At 40.6% G+C, this 18,158-nt stretch overlaps 1 protein-coding gene across 2 annotated transcripts in view; it reads left to right on the top strand.

Annotated features, from left to right (window-relative positions):
- Window positions 1-4,464: 4,464 nt before the first annotated feature.
- The window catches only part of kcnip1a (Kv channel interacting protein 1 a), a 32,976-nt gene continuing 19,282 nt past the window's right edge, over window positions 4,465-18,158 (top strand). The window contains exon 1 of one of the 2 annotated variants that reach the window (XM_085905775.1): window positions 4,465-4,574. In XM_085905775.1, the coding sequence (XP_085761901.1) occupies window positions 4,487-4,574 (88 nt within the window). In that variant the 5' untranslated portion in view covers window positions 4,465-4,486. Of the gene's footprint in view, window positions 4,575-12,435; window positions 12,707-18,158 lie in introns of those variants that run through there. The other variant, XM_085905777.1, reaches the window with a different exon arrangement.

Genomic DNA, 18,158 nt, shown 5'->3' with positions numbered 1-18,158 from the left:
ACAATAACTCAGGCAGGTTCATTCAAAATATCTAACGTGATGTTATGGCCATTTGTCCTGTATCAGGCCAGAGTGGGTATTCGTGTGTTCGTCCTGCACTGTGCTAATTCAATATGCAACTACAAAACTACTATACAGCTTCTCATCATGAAACTCAGCTGCACCCTGCGGGACTCCCATTACACTCACCAGGGACACTCACCTTCATGATTAACACACACTCCATGACATTCATGACACATGGCTCCGCCCTGCATGTGTGTGTGTGCATGTGTGTGTTTACATTAATTTATGCCCGCGGGTAATTACGTTTTCATGCCGGGTGTTAATAATGCCATCATGGGAGACGAAGAGTGGTGCAGGCAAGATGTTGAAGATGGAAGGAAAACAGCTCATGATAAAGTGTGCACGTGTATGTGTCGAGATGTTTGATGGACAGTTGGAATCAGCAGGTTTCGTCTAGGGTGGGTAAAGTGGTGTTCTGGAAAAGGACAAGAGAAGAGAGGGGAACAAAGAGAGAGGAGCTTTTAATTTCGGCTAAAGAGGATGTTAGAAGTCCTCCACTCTCGCTGACACTTGCAGCTCGTAGGACCCCTCCCAGGGCTCAGCCTCACTTCTATAAGTGGATTTTCTCCAGTGTACTCGAGCAGTGGATTTCTGTATGCTCCTGAAAAGCTTCAAACATTCCAGTATAGCCTACTGTATGTACACACCGTGAGACCCTTGGGCTTCCACCTCAGGAGACCAAAGAAAGTATGTTGTAGAGATGTTTGCTTGACTGCCAGTGTAAACAAGAATGGCAGCTGCGCTAATTCACATTAATTACAAGACACTGGTGAAAGATCATATAGAAAGACGAAAAACAATATTGCTGAAACTTACAAGTCAGTGGAGTTACCTACAACACAATGTGAAGTTAGGTTGTTACATTCTATTACCGTATTTTCCGCACTATAAGCCAGTATTTTTTGCACAAGCTTTGAACCCTGTGGCTTCTAGTCCGGTGCGGCGTATTATTAGTTGTGGCTTGCTAGTGTTCCCTGCATATTACATTTATTATGGTCATCGCCGATGCATGTTTGAATGTTTGCAGAGCTCCTTGATCTCTGTCAGTAAACGTTATGTTAATACAGGTATGCGTCCCCAAAGAACAATCTCTTTTCTGACAATCCTCTTTGTGTATATTCTCTTCCAAATGCTAATTAAAGTCCGGTGCGGTTTATATGTACAAAACAAGATTTTCCCCTAATTTTAGCTGGTGCCGCTTAGAATCAGGTGTGGTTTATAAATTACGGTAGTTCACCATTATAGATGGCAAGCGGATTTTACATGCAGAATCCAGACATTTCTTTTAATGCTGTACTGTTAACAAGAGTAAGGCTAGCAGCGACCCAACATTTCTACAAAGTGCGATATTTTCAGGCTACGTTTTAAATTCACATGGTGATAAGTGGTTGTTATCTTCCCTGCAACGATAAAGTGCCACCAATTTATATTCCCCCTATCTTTGCATGGCGTAGCTATATCAGTCCATCTTGAGGAGAGCGCCTTCTATTTAGGGGCCAAGCACTATCTAAGCTTACAGCTGGTCGCCTGGTGATTTAAGTCTGACATCTCCACAGTGTTACCACCATATTTCTCTCTCCACGTCTCCCCAATCCCTCCTCCTCATCCATATATCTCCCTCATTGTTAAATGCCTCCCCTTTTTTGGAGGATTGCTATTATTTGAACAGCTTTATCCTAATTGCAAGCAATGCACTGCATTCTACATGTTTTTTTATGGGACATTCATTACAAACACAGCTTTTACAAAAATAACAATGTTCACTTTTATTAGAGGTACCCATTTAACAATTTTAAAGCTTTGCAGTGGTGTTGAACTGCACTTCATCACCCTGATATTTGTAATGTTTGTGTTATTTTCTTTATTTATTGCAAAAAAACAGTCATTCAGTATTATGAGCTTAGTTCTACACCATTTCAACTACATCGCTCCACATTGATGGGCATATTGTTTCATTAATGCCTTGTATTTAATATCGTTAACAGGTGTCCCTAATGTTTCACTTGAATTTTTTTCCATTTTACCTTGTGCATTGATGCCTTGAGCGACCCAAATTACACCTCAATTTTTTTTAGATGGGATTATTTTTGCTTTGATTTGAAAAAAAACCCATCAATCCTCACTTAACTAGACGCAACACTTTGGTAGATATTGATGAATTCTTTGTAAAGAGGCTCCAAGCTGTTTATTTGCATTCCCAGTTAACTGTCTAAATAAGTGAAGAGAATTTCGCCATATCCTAAAAAACCCCACACAAAGTTGTTTGTTAAATCCATTAAGCGTGATGCTAACAAACGTTGCAAAGCACTATAGATGGTCTAACAAACAGGATCCGTGTCATGATTCAATTATCATTTAAGCAAGGATATTTCAACACAAACTGGAGCAGCACATGTCAACAGACACTGTAATACTAGACATATATTCTTTATCATCCAGAAAGAACCTTACGAAGCACCAATCAGTTTAATGGGGAATTGTATGATTTTACAGTGCTTTGACTTATGAGCGTGGCCACGGAGCAAAAGAAATTTGTTTCTCAAGGCACTAGTCCTGCTCGAAATAATGAAAATAAGAGAGTAATTGATGGCTCTCCAAATGTTTAAAATGAGCACTAAACGCCACAAGAAGGTAGTGAAGCATTTCTTGTATTTATTAAGCTCCCCAACTCACGTCGCCATAATTCATTGGCACCAAGATGCCATTGAGTTCCTATCCACCTCTCACATGTGTCCTAAGCAAATTCACTTGAAACCAACCGTGAGACATTTCTAATTTAAGAAGACCCTAGCAATTAGCTGTTACAGCTTTGAATCCACGCGCCTAGGCGACTCTAATCTCATTAATCATAAACAATAGGGGTGGTGATAGAGTTGCATGTTTATGCAAATCACTCACTCACACACACACACGCACGTACACACGCACACAAGCACACACTCACACACGCTCCTATCATCATCATCTATTGTGTGCAAACAATCTTTTCCATCACTTTTCTCCCTTCCACTTCTTTCATGTGCTGTTTTGGCCCCACTCTAATGATTGTCCACATGAAGTGTGAGCGTTCACAAGTATTGATCCCAGTTCCTTGCCAAGCCTCTCTCTTACAACCAAACGCCGTGTCAAATTGTATTGGACAGTGGGTTTACTTTCCCTCCTCACCTCCACCAACTCTGTGTTTTTAGGGGTTTGTTTTCTCCACTTTCACTTACATTCTTATTGTTTCATTGCTTCTTCCCAGCCCTCGAGTGCCTGTGTTAATCTGCAGCTCCATTCTTCTTTCGATTACCTTTAGCTGCTCTTTTTTCTTGCATTTTTCTGCTCCAGGAAAGGCGGTGATTTCCGAACTAAGAATAGAATGGAAGAACGTTATGAGATGATCTTATTTTTCTGTCCCTCATCACATGTCCTCCTCTCTTTTTGTCTTTCTCCTTTCGATGTCACCTCTCTCGAGTTATGTGCCACTTTCCCCTGAATGAGTGCTCTGGTCAAGGTCAATGGCATGCGAGCCATTGCAAGATGCGTCAAATGTGTGAAGATGCATTGATTGGCATCCTCACTACAGCGTGTTGTTATATTGATGAGCTGGGATGAAGGCCAACGCAATCAATGAGGTCAAGATGTCTAATGAACTTTAACATGTATAGTAAATAGCTGCATTTGGTTGAGCACTTACTATTTGAGGTGAGCGTATCTAGATTTTTCTCTGCTTTTAGTCTTAAAAATGTTTCTGAAATATGGAGCCTGATAACTGCAACTTCAGGGGAGTCCAACCAAACCCGGCCAACCATCTCATACATTTTGATTTCAATTATTACTACATATTTGTGTGTTCACCATTGGGAATCACAGGATCAAAAATGTTGTGAATTTCCCGTGCTGTGCCTTTTACGGAGCTGTCCATTTCCACTGGTGCTGAAAGTAGATAATTGCCTTCTTGTTTTCAAGGGGGTGGCAGCAGAAGTTGGAAAAAGTGCGAAAAGAGAGCGAGAAAACATTTTATGACTTCACCCTGAAGCGGACTGCAGGCTGACTATTGTAAGTTTCTAACAGAACTTTTATCTCCCCTAATCGTAGTGCTCTTATGTTTCTGTGGAGCACTCGCTTACTCTGCATTTAAATTCCTGCATTTTTTTGATCACTTACAATTTTTTCTCAGCGCTGACATACAGTTTCTTTAATGTGATCACATTCATGCTAGAGGAGGAGTGGAGGGGAGGAGGCAGGGAAACAGGGGAAGATCACTCTCTCTTTTTCTTTTTTTTAACTTCCATTCAGTAGTGCGGTAGGACTCATACAGAGAAGAACACTCTCCTCTTTATATTTGTCATCCTCCACAATAAGTTAATTTCTATACACCAGGAGTACTTTTACTACTTTCCCACTGCAAAAGGAGGCTGGTTCTGCTCCGATCAGCATGTCTGGGTGTGCCAAGCGTTGCAAACGGGCTGTTGTCAAGTTTGTTTTGTCCCTTCACAAACTGCTCACTGGGACACTCATTAAAGGTAAGTGCGTAAATTTGTTTTTTTAAAAGCAATGTTTTATGACCTGTGCACATAGTTTCAAACTGTGAAAAATGTAAAACGTGGCTCGGTTGCATGGCATTAGAGAACTAGGCAATTTTAAAAGCTGGATTCCAGCAATCCTTTTATCCTTTTTTTCCCCATGCACACCACATGTAACATTTTTTTTTTGGGGGGGGGTGCTCGACTTCAACCTCCTCTTGTGCATGGTTGACCTTCTTTCTTCCTTTGTATGTTGTTCAGTGATGAAAGCGGCCATCTAATAGAGGAGCAGAGATACGATAAAGTTGATATAGGACACACTTTTGATAAATGTGTGTAATAAAAAAAGAAGCCGCACATACGAGACGCTAAGGAAGATGTGAGGCTGTTGTTATGCATTAGTTGTTTGTGGCTTGCGCAGTTGTACATATGTGTGTGCGCACGCGTGTAGTGTGTGTTGTTAACAGGGGGCTTTCATTTATCGCATTGTGGGGCTTTTATTGTGGAAGCAGCAAAAGAGCACACAAAAAGAGTTGCCTTGAGGCACGCACGCACGCACGCACACACACACACACACACACACACACACACACACACACACACACACACACACACACACACACACTTTGGACACTGGGGATGGGAACATCAAAGATGCGGCACACATGGCATACACGTGCACAAATACACAAACGTGATATTTCGACTCTGCTGTTACTTACATTGCATAGACATGCAGTTGCCCTCAAGCTCTTTTGTCATCTGTTACTCTCAAGTATCCACGCATGTATGCACATACTCACAGTGGATATGAAAAGTCTACACACCCTGGGCCAAATGCCAGTGTTATAATGAAATGAGAACAAGATAAATCATTAAAAAATCTGATCTGGGGCCTATTCAAGGCAGAAAGAACTATGAAGTTTCAGTAACAGTTAGTGTTAGTACAAAACATTCAGGTTGTGCTAGAAGAAAATATATAAAATAGACATAAAAGTCTCTATTTTTTATTTGTATTTTTTTAGAGGTTACGAGATAGCTGACCTCCATTTTGAAATGCACCGAGGAAATTTAAAGGTCGGCTGGAGTGTGATGACTAGCATGTAACATCACTTTGAAAGTGATTAGTTGATTCTGAGCACAGCCAAGTTCTAAGAGGGTGTGCACACATATTCAACAACGTGACTTTATTTGTTCATTGTCACCTCCCTTTCCAAAAAGATTAAGAATAATATTTCAGCTTAAGCCTGGTGGAACATGTTTTGGCATGATTTACCATGACATGACCAAAATATTACTTGGCATGTATTCAACCTTTTAATGCCAGTAGTGAGAAGATGGTGCTTTTTAAAGGCAGTGTTACAGTGATTTACTTTGAGATGTCGTCTCCAGAGGGACTAATGAAAGGAGTTAGGTCACATACAATTGATGGATGTGAAGACAAAGAAAAGTTCAAACTTGAGTCACACATTTAAAAAGATGAACATCTTTCTAACAAGGCCCTCAGGTCTCCTCAAGCCAATCAGTCAAGCCAGTATCAGTAAATTAGTAATAATAGTTAACATTTTTGTACAGTAAGAATGTCAGCAAAAAAACCAACATTTCACAGAATGTGTGTAGTAATTGACAACAGCAAATGCTCGTCAATGCCTGGGGTTTCAAAAGTGGCTTTGAATTGTTAAAAAATCTCAATGTATGCAAATTAGATGCACTGTTACGTCACAATCAGGCAAATCCTGGATGGCTCACTTGTTTTCTACATGGGAACATAATCTAACAAGATTAATTTGGTTGCTTGATTTCATAAGTGAAGTGTGGTCAGATACTACTGAGACCCAAGTATTTGTATACAAACAATTCAAGTTAGTTTTTCATCATATGTCCCCCTTCGAATCCATTTATTTCTTAGTGTCTCCCCAGTTGCTGAGTCTTATTGTCTTCACGCAATGCACCCAAACAGTTGGTTGATTAAGCAATGCTGACCTCTGCTGTTTCTTTTTAGAACATGCAGTTATTTGCAAGAAAAATCATAGCAATTCTTCATTTAAGAAAAAATCTTCATGAGTATTATTTTCAACAAGTGAAATATCTCAACTACATATCACGGAGTTTACTATTTCAACCACTTTAATACTCAAATCCGAGCATCACCAGTGTCACTCACGCTTCACTTCATTCCTTCTGCATTCTCCTCGATTACGCACATTCGTTGAAACCTTTGCAAGTTTTGATAGAAACTTTTTTTTTGGCCCTTCTCCTCTTCTTTGGTCCACTGGCACAAGTCTGCTTACTTTTGCCCACAGGGAGTTTGTTTTGCTACCCGCTTCCTGAATCAAGTTAAAAAAGATGGCAATAATTTTCATCTTTTGGTAAAGTAAAGAGAGTAAAGAGTAAAGAAAGTACAGTAAAATATTCTGTTCTTTTGATTACGGGTTCATATATTATACGCGTGTGTTCAATTGCATATCCTACATTGGTCAACATACAATATATTGTAGTTTTACATAGAAGCAAAATACAGAATGTTACCAGCTCTCAAGGCCCTAACCAAGCAAGAAATTAAATTTCGAACCTCCTAAATAAATAAATAAATAAATAAATAAATAAATTGAAAATACGAAAAAAAACACATAACCAAGCGTTGACACATTATTACAATTTCCACTTCATTTATATATACACATATATATATATATATATATTTATTTTTTAAACATTTTTGAACAAAGAAAGGGAACTACAGGGTTTCATTTTAGTTTCATAATTATTCCATTGATGAACACCTCTAGAGAAGGTGAAATAGCCATGAGAATAGAGGGAAGCGTTCAAAACGATCATGATTAAATGATGATTTTAATGTTTTCAAGCATGTGGCTAAAACAATAATAATCAAAGAAAACTTAATTAGTTTTTCATGAGCCATTTGCAAGTCCCTGAAAATCTCGAGGCCTGAGGCAATTGCCTAATACTAAGTCTGCCTCCTGGTTATTAGACGCATTATACATATTCCTCATATTATATTCAACATATTATCATGACCCATTTTTCTCCTTGGACACAGCGCCCATGTGGGGAATTTGTCAAACTATTGCAGTTATCCAGTTTGTGTCTTCTTATAAATGTCATCGATACATTACATCCAATTGATTCAATTCTAGAGATGACCTCCACTATATTACTTGGCCCACCCTTTTTATAAGAGCCGTCAAAACCAGAAAAACCACTTAAGTTGGCTTTAGAGCATGGAGGGTATTTTTTTTCCTTAACTTTGCTCATGGTTTCATCAAGATGCAGGCACCAATTAGACCTAATCCCCATCAACACCCGCTCGGCTTTTTAGTGTCTGTCACACTACTCATTTCTCTCCCCAAAACTTTTCAGCCCTGAGTGTGTCAACTTCCAGCCTGTTCTCCCATCTAAGAAAACTCTTCTTCCGTCCTCCGGTCTGGCTGTTTTCACTCAATACTTATTTTTTGCATAGAAATGCATCATTTTTGTCTGCTGGTGGCTTCAGTATGTCCTTGAAATTATTTTGTCATTCTAGTACAAGGTTTTCAAATTCCAATTGATCAATTTATCAGCAAGTTATGCAGAAGTTGGATTGGTGAACTCTCTCTCTCTCTCTCTCTCTCTCTCTGTGTCTCTCTCTCTCTCTCTCTCTGTGTCTCTCTCTCTCTCTCTCTCTCTCTCTCTCTCTGTGTGTCTGTCTGTCTGTCTGTCTCTCTCTCTCTCTCTCTCTCTCTCTCTCTCTCTCTCTCTGTCTGTCTGTCTGTCTGTCTGTCTGTCTGTCTGTCTGTCTGTCTGTCTCTCTCTCTCTCTCTCTCTCTCTCTCTCTCTCTCTCTCTCTCTCTCTCTCTCTCTCTCTCTCTTTCTCTGTCTGTCTCACAAACACACACATTACCTTCACCCTTATCTGTTGGAAAGCAGTGTAAACACTCATGGAGGTTCTTGAGACGTGATTAAAAACCGTGATCGAGATATCCTATCCTGAAAGTCATCAAAGGGCTTTTTCATGGAATAAGCCGGAGCCGACGAGTCACTGCCTGGACGATAACAGGATAGCGGCCGGCGGCGCGGACTTGTGGGTCTAACTGACAAGACGTGTGTCTCATAAGTGCCACATCAAATATTCATCAGCGTCTTTCTTCATCATTTATTCTCTTTGCGCTCCCCCCAGTCCTGTGGGACTGAATTGCACTTTTCGTATTCCGCTAAGAAGGGAAAGTGTGATGGATGTGGCTAAATGAGCATGCGGAGGCAAACAAAGACAAATGAGAGGATTTAAACTGTGTGTTGCATTGCTAATGTATGTTGTTGCTTTTATGTGGCTATTAGTATGTATGTGTGTAGATCTACTGGCGTGTGCTTGGTTTAGGAATGCTGTCATATCACTTAACAGCCTCATGCTCATGTCAAAACCTAACCCGCAATGATGCATTCAGAAAACTCACTGAGGAATCAAGATTAGTGTAAACTAGTACAACTCGTTACCAGTGAGGCAAAACTGTGCACTAATAGACATCTGTGTAATGCCAGCACTACTTGTAGGAAAGCCTTAGGGCTATTCAATTAGCGGCCCACTGGCCACATGCGGCCCAGAACCAACCCTCGAGTGGTCCAGCTTGTCGCCTGAATTGAATTGCATTCAAGAGATGTAGAGGCTTTCTCGGTTTGCAAGATTTCAATAATTCCGACAGTGTTGGATAGCATGAATGCAAAACTCATGGTTATTTTGAAGCAGTGTGCGTTATTGTATTAGTATTACCCGTGCACAACATTTGTTTACTAGTAAATTAAGAAAAAAAAAAGAATAGTTTGACAATGTGTTTCATTCTTGTACTAGTGCACTGAATTGCCCCACTGGTGAGGAGAAAGCGTGAACCCGTTCCTGAAGTTCAGGCTGGATGGCTTCCCATCCATGCAGTGATTATCACCTCCATCACTCAGCAAGCGACACGGCCACCAGTCAATGGCAGTGTTTATATTCGCTCCACAGAACAAAACACAATACTTCACCTGGAAGGATAATGACTTTGTGCCACCTTAACTAAATTGAGCATTTGTACAGACAAACAGCAGGACTGCAGGAATAACACAAGCAAGGTGATGTTGTGTTTAAATCATTGAGAGCAGGAAACGAAGTGTCACGTAAATATGTTGTCTGCAATAAGTTCAACTTCTTCCTTTTTTGCTAGTTATGTTATTGTACTCTCAGCAAAATGACCTTAAATCACCTTCTAAACTCAATCTTTTACGGCGATACTTGATGGTGCTCATGAAGATGAGTTATTTTATTTCTTTTTCCATTTCCTTGACAGGCGGCATAAAGTATGTAGAAAGTTAATCTGTGTGAAGATTCATCGCCGAACAAAAAGACAGCAGCTGTAGCCTTGATGCGACGAATGAGCCGTTGTTACCGATGGAGCCCTCAATCAATTTAATCATGTTGGAACCCATTACAAGGCTGCATGCATGCCACTTGTTTTAGTTGATCACGGGGAATGCAGATATTTACCTTCGTTGAATTTTATTTTTTACTACCGTATTTTCCAGACTATAAGGTGCACCTAAAAACCTAAAATTTTCTCAAAAGCCGATAGTGCGCCTTATAGTCCGGTGCGCCTTATATAAGGACAACGTTTTAAAATGGGCCATTCATAGAAGGTGCGCTTTATAGTCCGGTGCGCCTTATAGTCTGAAAAATACGGTAATAATTCCCAACACTAAAGTAGAGTCAAATAATAATAATAACAATAAATATAATAATAATAATAATAATATAAAGACTTACGTAAATTGTCTTGTAAGGCGGGAATTTGACTTTGAACTCACTTTTTTACATTGATTGCGGTCTCTCTACTGGGAGCTTGTGCAGGAGACATGAGATGGATTCTTTGCAGAAAGACTTGGCAGGTCTCCGAGTCACCTCCTTCCTGAGTCGTGTCAGGATCACTAAGCTCGCCCCCTCCTCCGTCACCGAATCAATCTGTTATGATGACTCAGACGACACAGCAGATTCTTGTTCTTGTCTCTGGATGTTCTCCGTCTTCATCTCCTTCCTTTTATCTTTCCCCTCCATTCTCTCCACTCATCCACCACCTTCAATTTGCCCCCCACACCTTCCTTGTCTCACCCCTCCCATCATTACTCTCCTCACCTCTGTGCTCATCAATATGAGTGATTACATCCCCACCTTCGTTTGATAGAATCTGGCAGCAACTAAGCAGACATATTTATTATTCACTGCCTCCTCTCTGCATTTCCCCCTCTAGTCATGACACTATGAATCTGACATTCATTGCCTGTGCACACTCTCACATGTTCTACATTTAAAGTTTGTGTTGTAAGTATGATGAAAGTGCAAAAGCAAAAACTTCACTCAACGTAGAAAAGATGTGCAGTAAATCAAGAAAGCTAAAGTGAATTGTGGTTGAGATTTTAAATTAAACCAGGAAGTATTGACACTGACGAAGCAACAGATTTTGAAATTCAAGATATACCCAGTCTGGGGCCTTATTATAGAATTGTTGTCAACGCCAACTATGGTTTGTGACAAAATGCTGCTTCTTCTGTTACAAATCATTGTTTAGTCTGAAAAGAAAGGCTTTTCACAGTAATGTTAACAAAAATTATGGGAACATTTTGTTTGGATGGCAGAAAACATTGCTCGCTATTTTTTTTTCTTTTCAGCATGAACACTGACATTTAATGAACCCAGTAAACTATTTCTGTACAGAGATTTCTTTGGTTGCACCAAGTTATCAAGATGGATAGTGTCTATTCACTTTTACTATTTCATCACCTCTGGACATGCCTCATCTGACAATCGCAAAACATTTCCGTCGTTCGTTTGTGCTGGTGGATAGCATGAAATTATTGATTCAGCATGTTAGAAGATGAATACGTTTTCCCCTTATAAAGCAACTGAGATCTCTCTCTCACTCATGAAACCCCAGGCCATCAGAACCTTCCATTGAACTCAACTGTGAATGTGCAAGATTTGAGTCACATGAGATTACACTCAAGTTAGATTTAAGTCAAATTTAGGATTTTGGACTTTCTTGGCTAAAACCTAAGGAAATTTTGATTTGGTATTCATGAGACTTGGCTTGATTTAGTTTTGAATTAGATGCCTTATATTTGAAAATATGCATTTTTAACAACAACGGCATTTAACTTCAGATGAATGTATAGTACCAACTTAGAAGGATAACCACACCTTAGCAAAATGATATCTGCTCAAACATTAACTATGAATCATGTCGGTTATACATTTATGAGGATAAAATAAAGCAAGAGAGACTAGTTTGGAACCATTAAAGGAGGATGTGATTGTGCATTTTAATACGGATTCTGGCATGTGTGCTACTTGCTTGAGACTTGTCTATGTGACTTTCTTCCACCTCGTGGAGTGTGTATGGAGGACTTCAGAGGAGAAGCTTTGACGTGTTTGCAATCTTCAGTGACTCTCAGAGGACAATGATTTGGACATCCCAAGTAAAGTTTTAGTACAGTATAAAATAAATGCTACAAGAAGGAGTCTGGTGAAAGGGATCAGCCTGCAATGACTGCTACACAAGTTTCCTTATCTCAATTCTTCAGCTTATATTTGGAATTGAATCTGTTTATCTGTGTCTCTGCAAGAGTGCAGAAAAGTAGCAAAGTGAATTAAAAAAAAGTGTGAGTTGCAATGACCTGCTGCAAATGGTTGTCGATATGAAGGCTTTCACTTGTTTATCTCCTTGCTTTCCTGCATGACTTTTTCTCATTTGCATGTAGATGGTCAGCAGCAGCTGCAGCCAATAACGTCTCATATATGGCCCCGGGACGTTATGGCTCCATTACTGGCCTTGATGACCCCTACCTGAATTGCATTTTTAACGACAGCCACAAACGTGATTGAGTTGGATTGTGGGCTGTGTTCGTTTTTCTTAAGGGTGGGGATATTGTTTCATTGTGCATACAAGGTTTGTTTCTTCATCGTAGTGAAAGGTCCACCAAAGGTGTCTTATTTCCTCAACTACATGAGACTTTACAGCGTTTTGTGATTTTATGGGCAAAATACTTGTTGGACAGTGACTTTGCTTCCAGCAGAGAAGAGATTGTCTGGTGTGGAACAGCACGTCAACCAGGTGCGTCCATGTCATCCTTGCTTTGTTACCATCTACAAAGGAGCAATTTTGTTAGAATAACTTGATCCCCCATTCCACCTTTTTGCTACCTGTGCAGTCATTCAAACCTTGACCCTTCCCAAGTCCTTACAGATGAGCTGGTGGTGCCTTTTGTAATTCCAAAACACTGTCAATCTGTCACTTTATTATCTCCATTTTTGACACACTTAATGTGAATCCTCCTTTCTGCCTTCCTCTTATTTAACCCCATGCACGCGCACACACCTTTCGACTATTCCCCCACCATGTCTCAGTCTGTGCAACAGTGTGCAATGCTTCGTTTTTCACCAGACAACGACTGAGAGCAATAGGAGAGCGAAACGCAGACGGGGAGGGGAAGATACATAAAGAGGCAGTGAGGAATTGATGATGAATGACAGAGAGAGAGGGAAAGCGAGTGAGAGGGGCATGTAAAAGAGGCAGCTTCAGTCACAGCATAGACAAAGGTAGCTTCAGAGTGCATGTGCGTGTGCGCCTCCCATATATTTGACCATCTTACTCACACAAACTCTCATACGCACACACACACATGCACAGAGCCCGGAGCGGAAGATCCCAAGCTGTGTGGGTACGGGGAGGCGGTATGAGAAGTGATAGCTGTACTTACACACATGCAGCTGGCTAATGGACTAACTTAATTAGAGCGCACACATCCACTGTAGATTTACGCTTTGATTACAGACACACAAACACACACTCTTGCACACACACAAACACACACAGCGCAACCTCTCTGTGACCAGCTGTCACCATGGGTCTTGTGATGGGGACCTTCTCCATGCAGTCCAAGCAAGTCAGCTACCACCGAGGTAAGATTCAATTGGAAGATTTCAATGTCCCATCGAGCTTGTGTTTGTATTAAACGTGCCAGGTTGTGTCTTTGTGGCTGTATGCTTAAAGTTGTTATGTGTCTTTGTGCTCATGCATTTTGCACAAGCAGTGCATTATGGGGAATGAATTGGATGTGTTGTGGTAAAGTTGGCATAAAATAGTCATTTATTATTGGTTTATGACGAACCCCTCATGAGACCATCTGTCCTCTGTTTGAACTGTGGATTTGGGAGTCTGCGCTTGTGTGTTTTTCAGTGTATGTGTGTGAAGTGGAAGAGCCGTGCCATTGGGCATGTCTATAAAAGGTGATAGTATTTACTTTTGTCTGCTCTCCAAGCCAACCTGTTTCCTATCGCCTTTGCTTCTGTTTGACAAGTAAAAACTGGCAGTGGCTTTTGCTCCATTTCAATGCGGTGACTTCATACTCTGATGATGTGAAAAAATTTGTGAAGCGTGGCAGTTTTAGTTGGTGTGCTGTGAATGCGCACGTGATCGGCTGGCATTTGTTGACCTTGATTCTCATGTTTGTCACTTGACAGTTCATGTTTCATCAAGCGTATCCTAAAATGCAGTCCAGGAACACGCCTGTGTGACAGGCTGTGAATGTTATGGAAGTCCCTTATGAGATTTCTTTTCATGTGATCCATATTTACTGTCAAACAGTGGAAGACCACATGCACACAATGTGAGACAGAAGGGGGGAAAGACACTTTTATAGACCTTATAAACGCTTGAGTGAAATACAGGCATGTATACTCTCTTCCTGCGTGGGTTGTTTATTTTAATTTCCATCCTGCGCCTCATTTCATTGCATGGCAACAGCTCTCAGCAGATGCTTCAGATGGCTGTCGAATGAGCCACTCGAGGCTCATTTTCAAGGTGGATGTTTTCTCTCTGAAAAAAAAAAATAAGCAAGAGCCACAAGAAGATAAATGAAGCTACACGACCGTTGGACGGAAAGTGGGCCGTGTTTTTCCGTGCTGCACTCATGCTTGCAAAGCAAAATGAAGATGTATTTTGGGTGTTTGTGTGTGCATTTGCGGGGAATCTCTCCACTGGCTGTGTCAACCTCCAAACAGCATGTACTTTGAAGTTGCCACTGTGTGCTGGATCAAGGCGATGGATGAGTCAAGGAGGCAAAAATGGAGAAAAGTTGAGCGAGGAAGGTTGTTTCTCGGGGGCTGTGCGTGTGTGTATATCTGTGTGTATATGTGTGTGTTTCACCATCTGCTGCGCTGTTACAAAAAAAGGAGGCCAACACTCATTTTGCATGCCTGGACCCTTCTTGATCAGAGCCCAACAACCAGCTGGGATAGACCCAAAAGTAAACTTTTCAACTAATTTCAGGGCGTTAAGAAGAATTGTGACACATGTGTGTACTCGCATGATCTGCATTGCTCTAAAACCCAATGGAATGATATCACTTTACTCATGTTGAGATGCATTGTGAGTTTAATAAACCATTTATTCTTACTGGCACGGCGGTGAATTAGCATGCTTTGTCTCACAGTCAAAAATCTCTGTGTTCGGATATTAAGTTTGCAAATTCCCCTGCGCGTATGTGGAGGGGGGGGGGGTTATCCAGGTGCTGTAGCTTCCTCCCACATCCCAAAATATGGACGATAGGTTAACTGAAGCTTGTTTATTTACGGTATATGTGCCCTGTGGTTGCCTGGTAACCAGTCCGGGGTGTAACTTGCCTCTTGCCCGAATAATCTGTGATAGGCTCTAGCCCTCTTGCAAGACTAAAAAGGAAAATAGATGGGTGTATAATAAATGAGTGTACAGGTAAAGTAACCAGGAATGTACAACTGGAGAAGCAATGGGGCACTCTCGGACTAGCCCTTTTAAATTGTAATAACAGACAGCTAGACTATGATTACAAAAAATATATGCTCCAAAATCGTAGTGGATGGTTATATTTTTGTTTTGAGAGTGGATCTTTAATAGTTACATTTCAGCATAAAATTTATCAGTTCTGTACATTCATTCAATACAAAAAAATATGATATACTACTGCACACAAATTCTGTCCTTATTTAAAATGGCATTATCACCATTCATGTGGTTGGGAAGCGCTGATGAGAAATCAATCATCTAAGTTACCCATCCCTCTTTCAATCAGTCTGATTTCACCTGTATGAGTGAAAACAAGATTTTTTATTTTTTTTTATTTTAGTTTTTTAGGATCAAAGCTGTGGCTTTAAATTAGGTCACGCTTCTCCCAAGTAGGGGCAGTCGAGAAGCAACAAAGCAAAGCTGCAAATGGCAAAGTTCGAATGCTCTTTGAACTCACTGTACTGATTTATAGATGCCATGTTGTTGACCAGGGTTTCCAATGTGGGCATTGCCTTTCATTAGCCCCTCTCAGTTGAGCTTTTCTCAGTGTTGTTTTGGAGGCGATTTTTGATCAAATTCTCGTTATGCTGCTGGCTGTTAACTCATCACAGAAAAGGCGTGCGGACGCATCATCTCCCCCAAAACTCAGAAAGATGACACTTGCTGGAGGGAACCTGTATTCTAATCAAATTAAACAAAATTTGCATTAGTATAAACAGATAATTCTTAATGTAAAAAATAATGCTTTTGAGAAGCAAAGTTTGATCGCCACTGCATGTGTCATAAAGGTTTTAGCCTTGTTCTTTTGTGGTTTATTAACTGACCATGATGATAACCTCAGATTAACATACCATTTATATAGTGTGAGGTTTCTGTGGGGAAATAACATAACAGTAAATTTTGAAATACATAGTCAGTTGTGTTGTATTGCATACTGATGAGCTCGGTGACAATTTGGTGCCAGTGCAAGCCATGTCAGCACACACACAAACACATTTCTCAACACGTAGCTGTGCTGTAACAAATCAAATCTGCTGCTTGTCGACACCTTCGCCCCCTGCCCCTTTGTTCCTTTTTTCGTAACCATCTTCTCTTGTTTCCATCTGTCTGTCAAGTGGATTTTTCATGCTCTCACTTTGTCTCGTTCACACTCACAAGAGACTCTTTCCTTCGAGATTTCGCCCTTATCTTTCCTGAGCTGCTCTTGGCTTGATCTTTGACGATTCCATTTTCTTTTGGGCTCTGTCTATCTCATGTCTCACTCTCTCGGATTCCTCTCTGGCGTAAGTGCAGAGGATCTAATCTAGGATCTTTCTGTTTGAAGCCTCAGCCTGAACGTAATCATGCGCAGTTTGCGAATCATATTTTGGGTGAATGTTGGAGTGTATTGGACTGCTGCAGGGCAAAAGAGTTGAAATTATGTATTGTTAATGGTGTCCGCCCTTTTCTCTCATCCCTGAACATCAAAAGAAGTGCACCTAAAGGACTAATTAAGGTAGCAAATGAGTTTTAGTGGATGCATGACAACATTAGAAGCGTGTCTCTTTGGATAATACCATCAGCACTGCACGCGTGTGTGTGTTTGTGTCATGCTTTCGGAAGCATCGATTTGATTTAATTATTCGAGATAAAATGTCAGTATGCAATATGGAACTCACATTTAAATTTGACGGGGGGAAAAGAAAATCAATTCTCAACCCACTCCATGTTTGCATCATATTTTCAGACAAAAATCTTTGCTCTGTTTAAATCAACAGCATTTTTTACGTGATTTATTTCTGTAGACAGCTGAGCCTGCGCTTTCCTTTCGGCTCCTTTGTTCAACTGGAGCTGATGACAGAAAGGCAGATGAGTTTCGACTTTTTTTTTGTTTGCTTAAAACCTGTGTGCACATTTAGAAAACTGCCAACAAATCCAGTGGGACAATTGAAGTGCGTCATATACTCCAATGTATTGCATGCGTTCACGGAAAAAGCAGCTGAAAATTTTGCGAGTTGAGGGGTGGAAAGATTTCAAGCAAATAGGGCAACCAGTAATTTAATGAAAGATTTTCTAGCCACACTTAAAGGGGCGGTCCAGCAATGATGGTCAATTTTCCACCAACACTACAAAATATGATGGAAGAAAACAAATGTGTGGTTTCGTAAACATACATACAGAAATATATATATTGAAACGTTCCGATCGAACCTGTGCTTGGTGCTTTTATCTTTCATGCTCGCTGTATTATACTCACAGCTATTTCATGGAAAGCAGACAGATCGAGGGAGACACATTCGTGGAATAGTGTTCCAAGCGTGTCATCGATAAGAAGATGCCGAGCCAGGAGAAAAGGTCACAGCGACACATCTAATTATTGAGAGGCCCAATCTGACAATATAACAAAACAGGCCATGTAAATGAAACATCTTATCGAGAGAAATAAAGGAGTGGGAAGTAGGGAGACAGCAAACCAAGATGAGCGGATTCAAATCCTCATCCTGATGCTAGTTGTATAATTGCACTCATTCAGCTTATTATGAGGTTAAAAACAACAACAAGAACCGTGTTATCCAATTGGCAGTTTGCGCACAGCAAGCCTCCCAGTGGGGAACAACACTCCACTTATTTTTCTGTGTTTTCTCAAGCTGCTGCGTGTCCCCCGGAATCCCCGGAAGCCCCTGAGGGTTGGCAAACCTTTTATAGCTGTCAGATTTCTAGCCGGTGGCTGTAATGATGAAGAGGAGGATGATTTATTTTGTCC

The sequence above is a fragment of the Syngnathus leptorhynchus genome, chromosome 2, assembly GCF_054491065.1.
Source record: "Syngnathus leptorhynchus isolate UIUO chromosome 2, UIUO_Slep, whole genome shotgun sequence".
Classification (NCBI taxonomy): domain Eukaryota; kingdom Metazoa; phylum Chordata; class Actinopteri; order Syngnathiformes; family Syngnathidae; genus Syngnathus; species Syngnathus leptorhynchus.
Note: the sequence above shows the minus strand (reverse complement) of the source record. Positions and strands in the feature narration are given on the sequence as shown.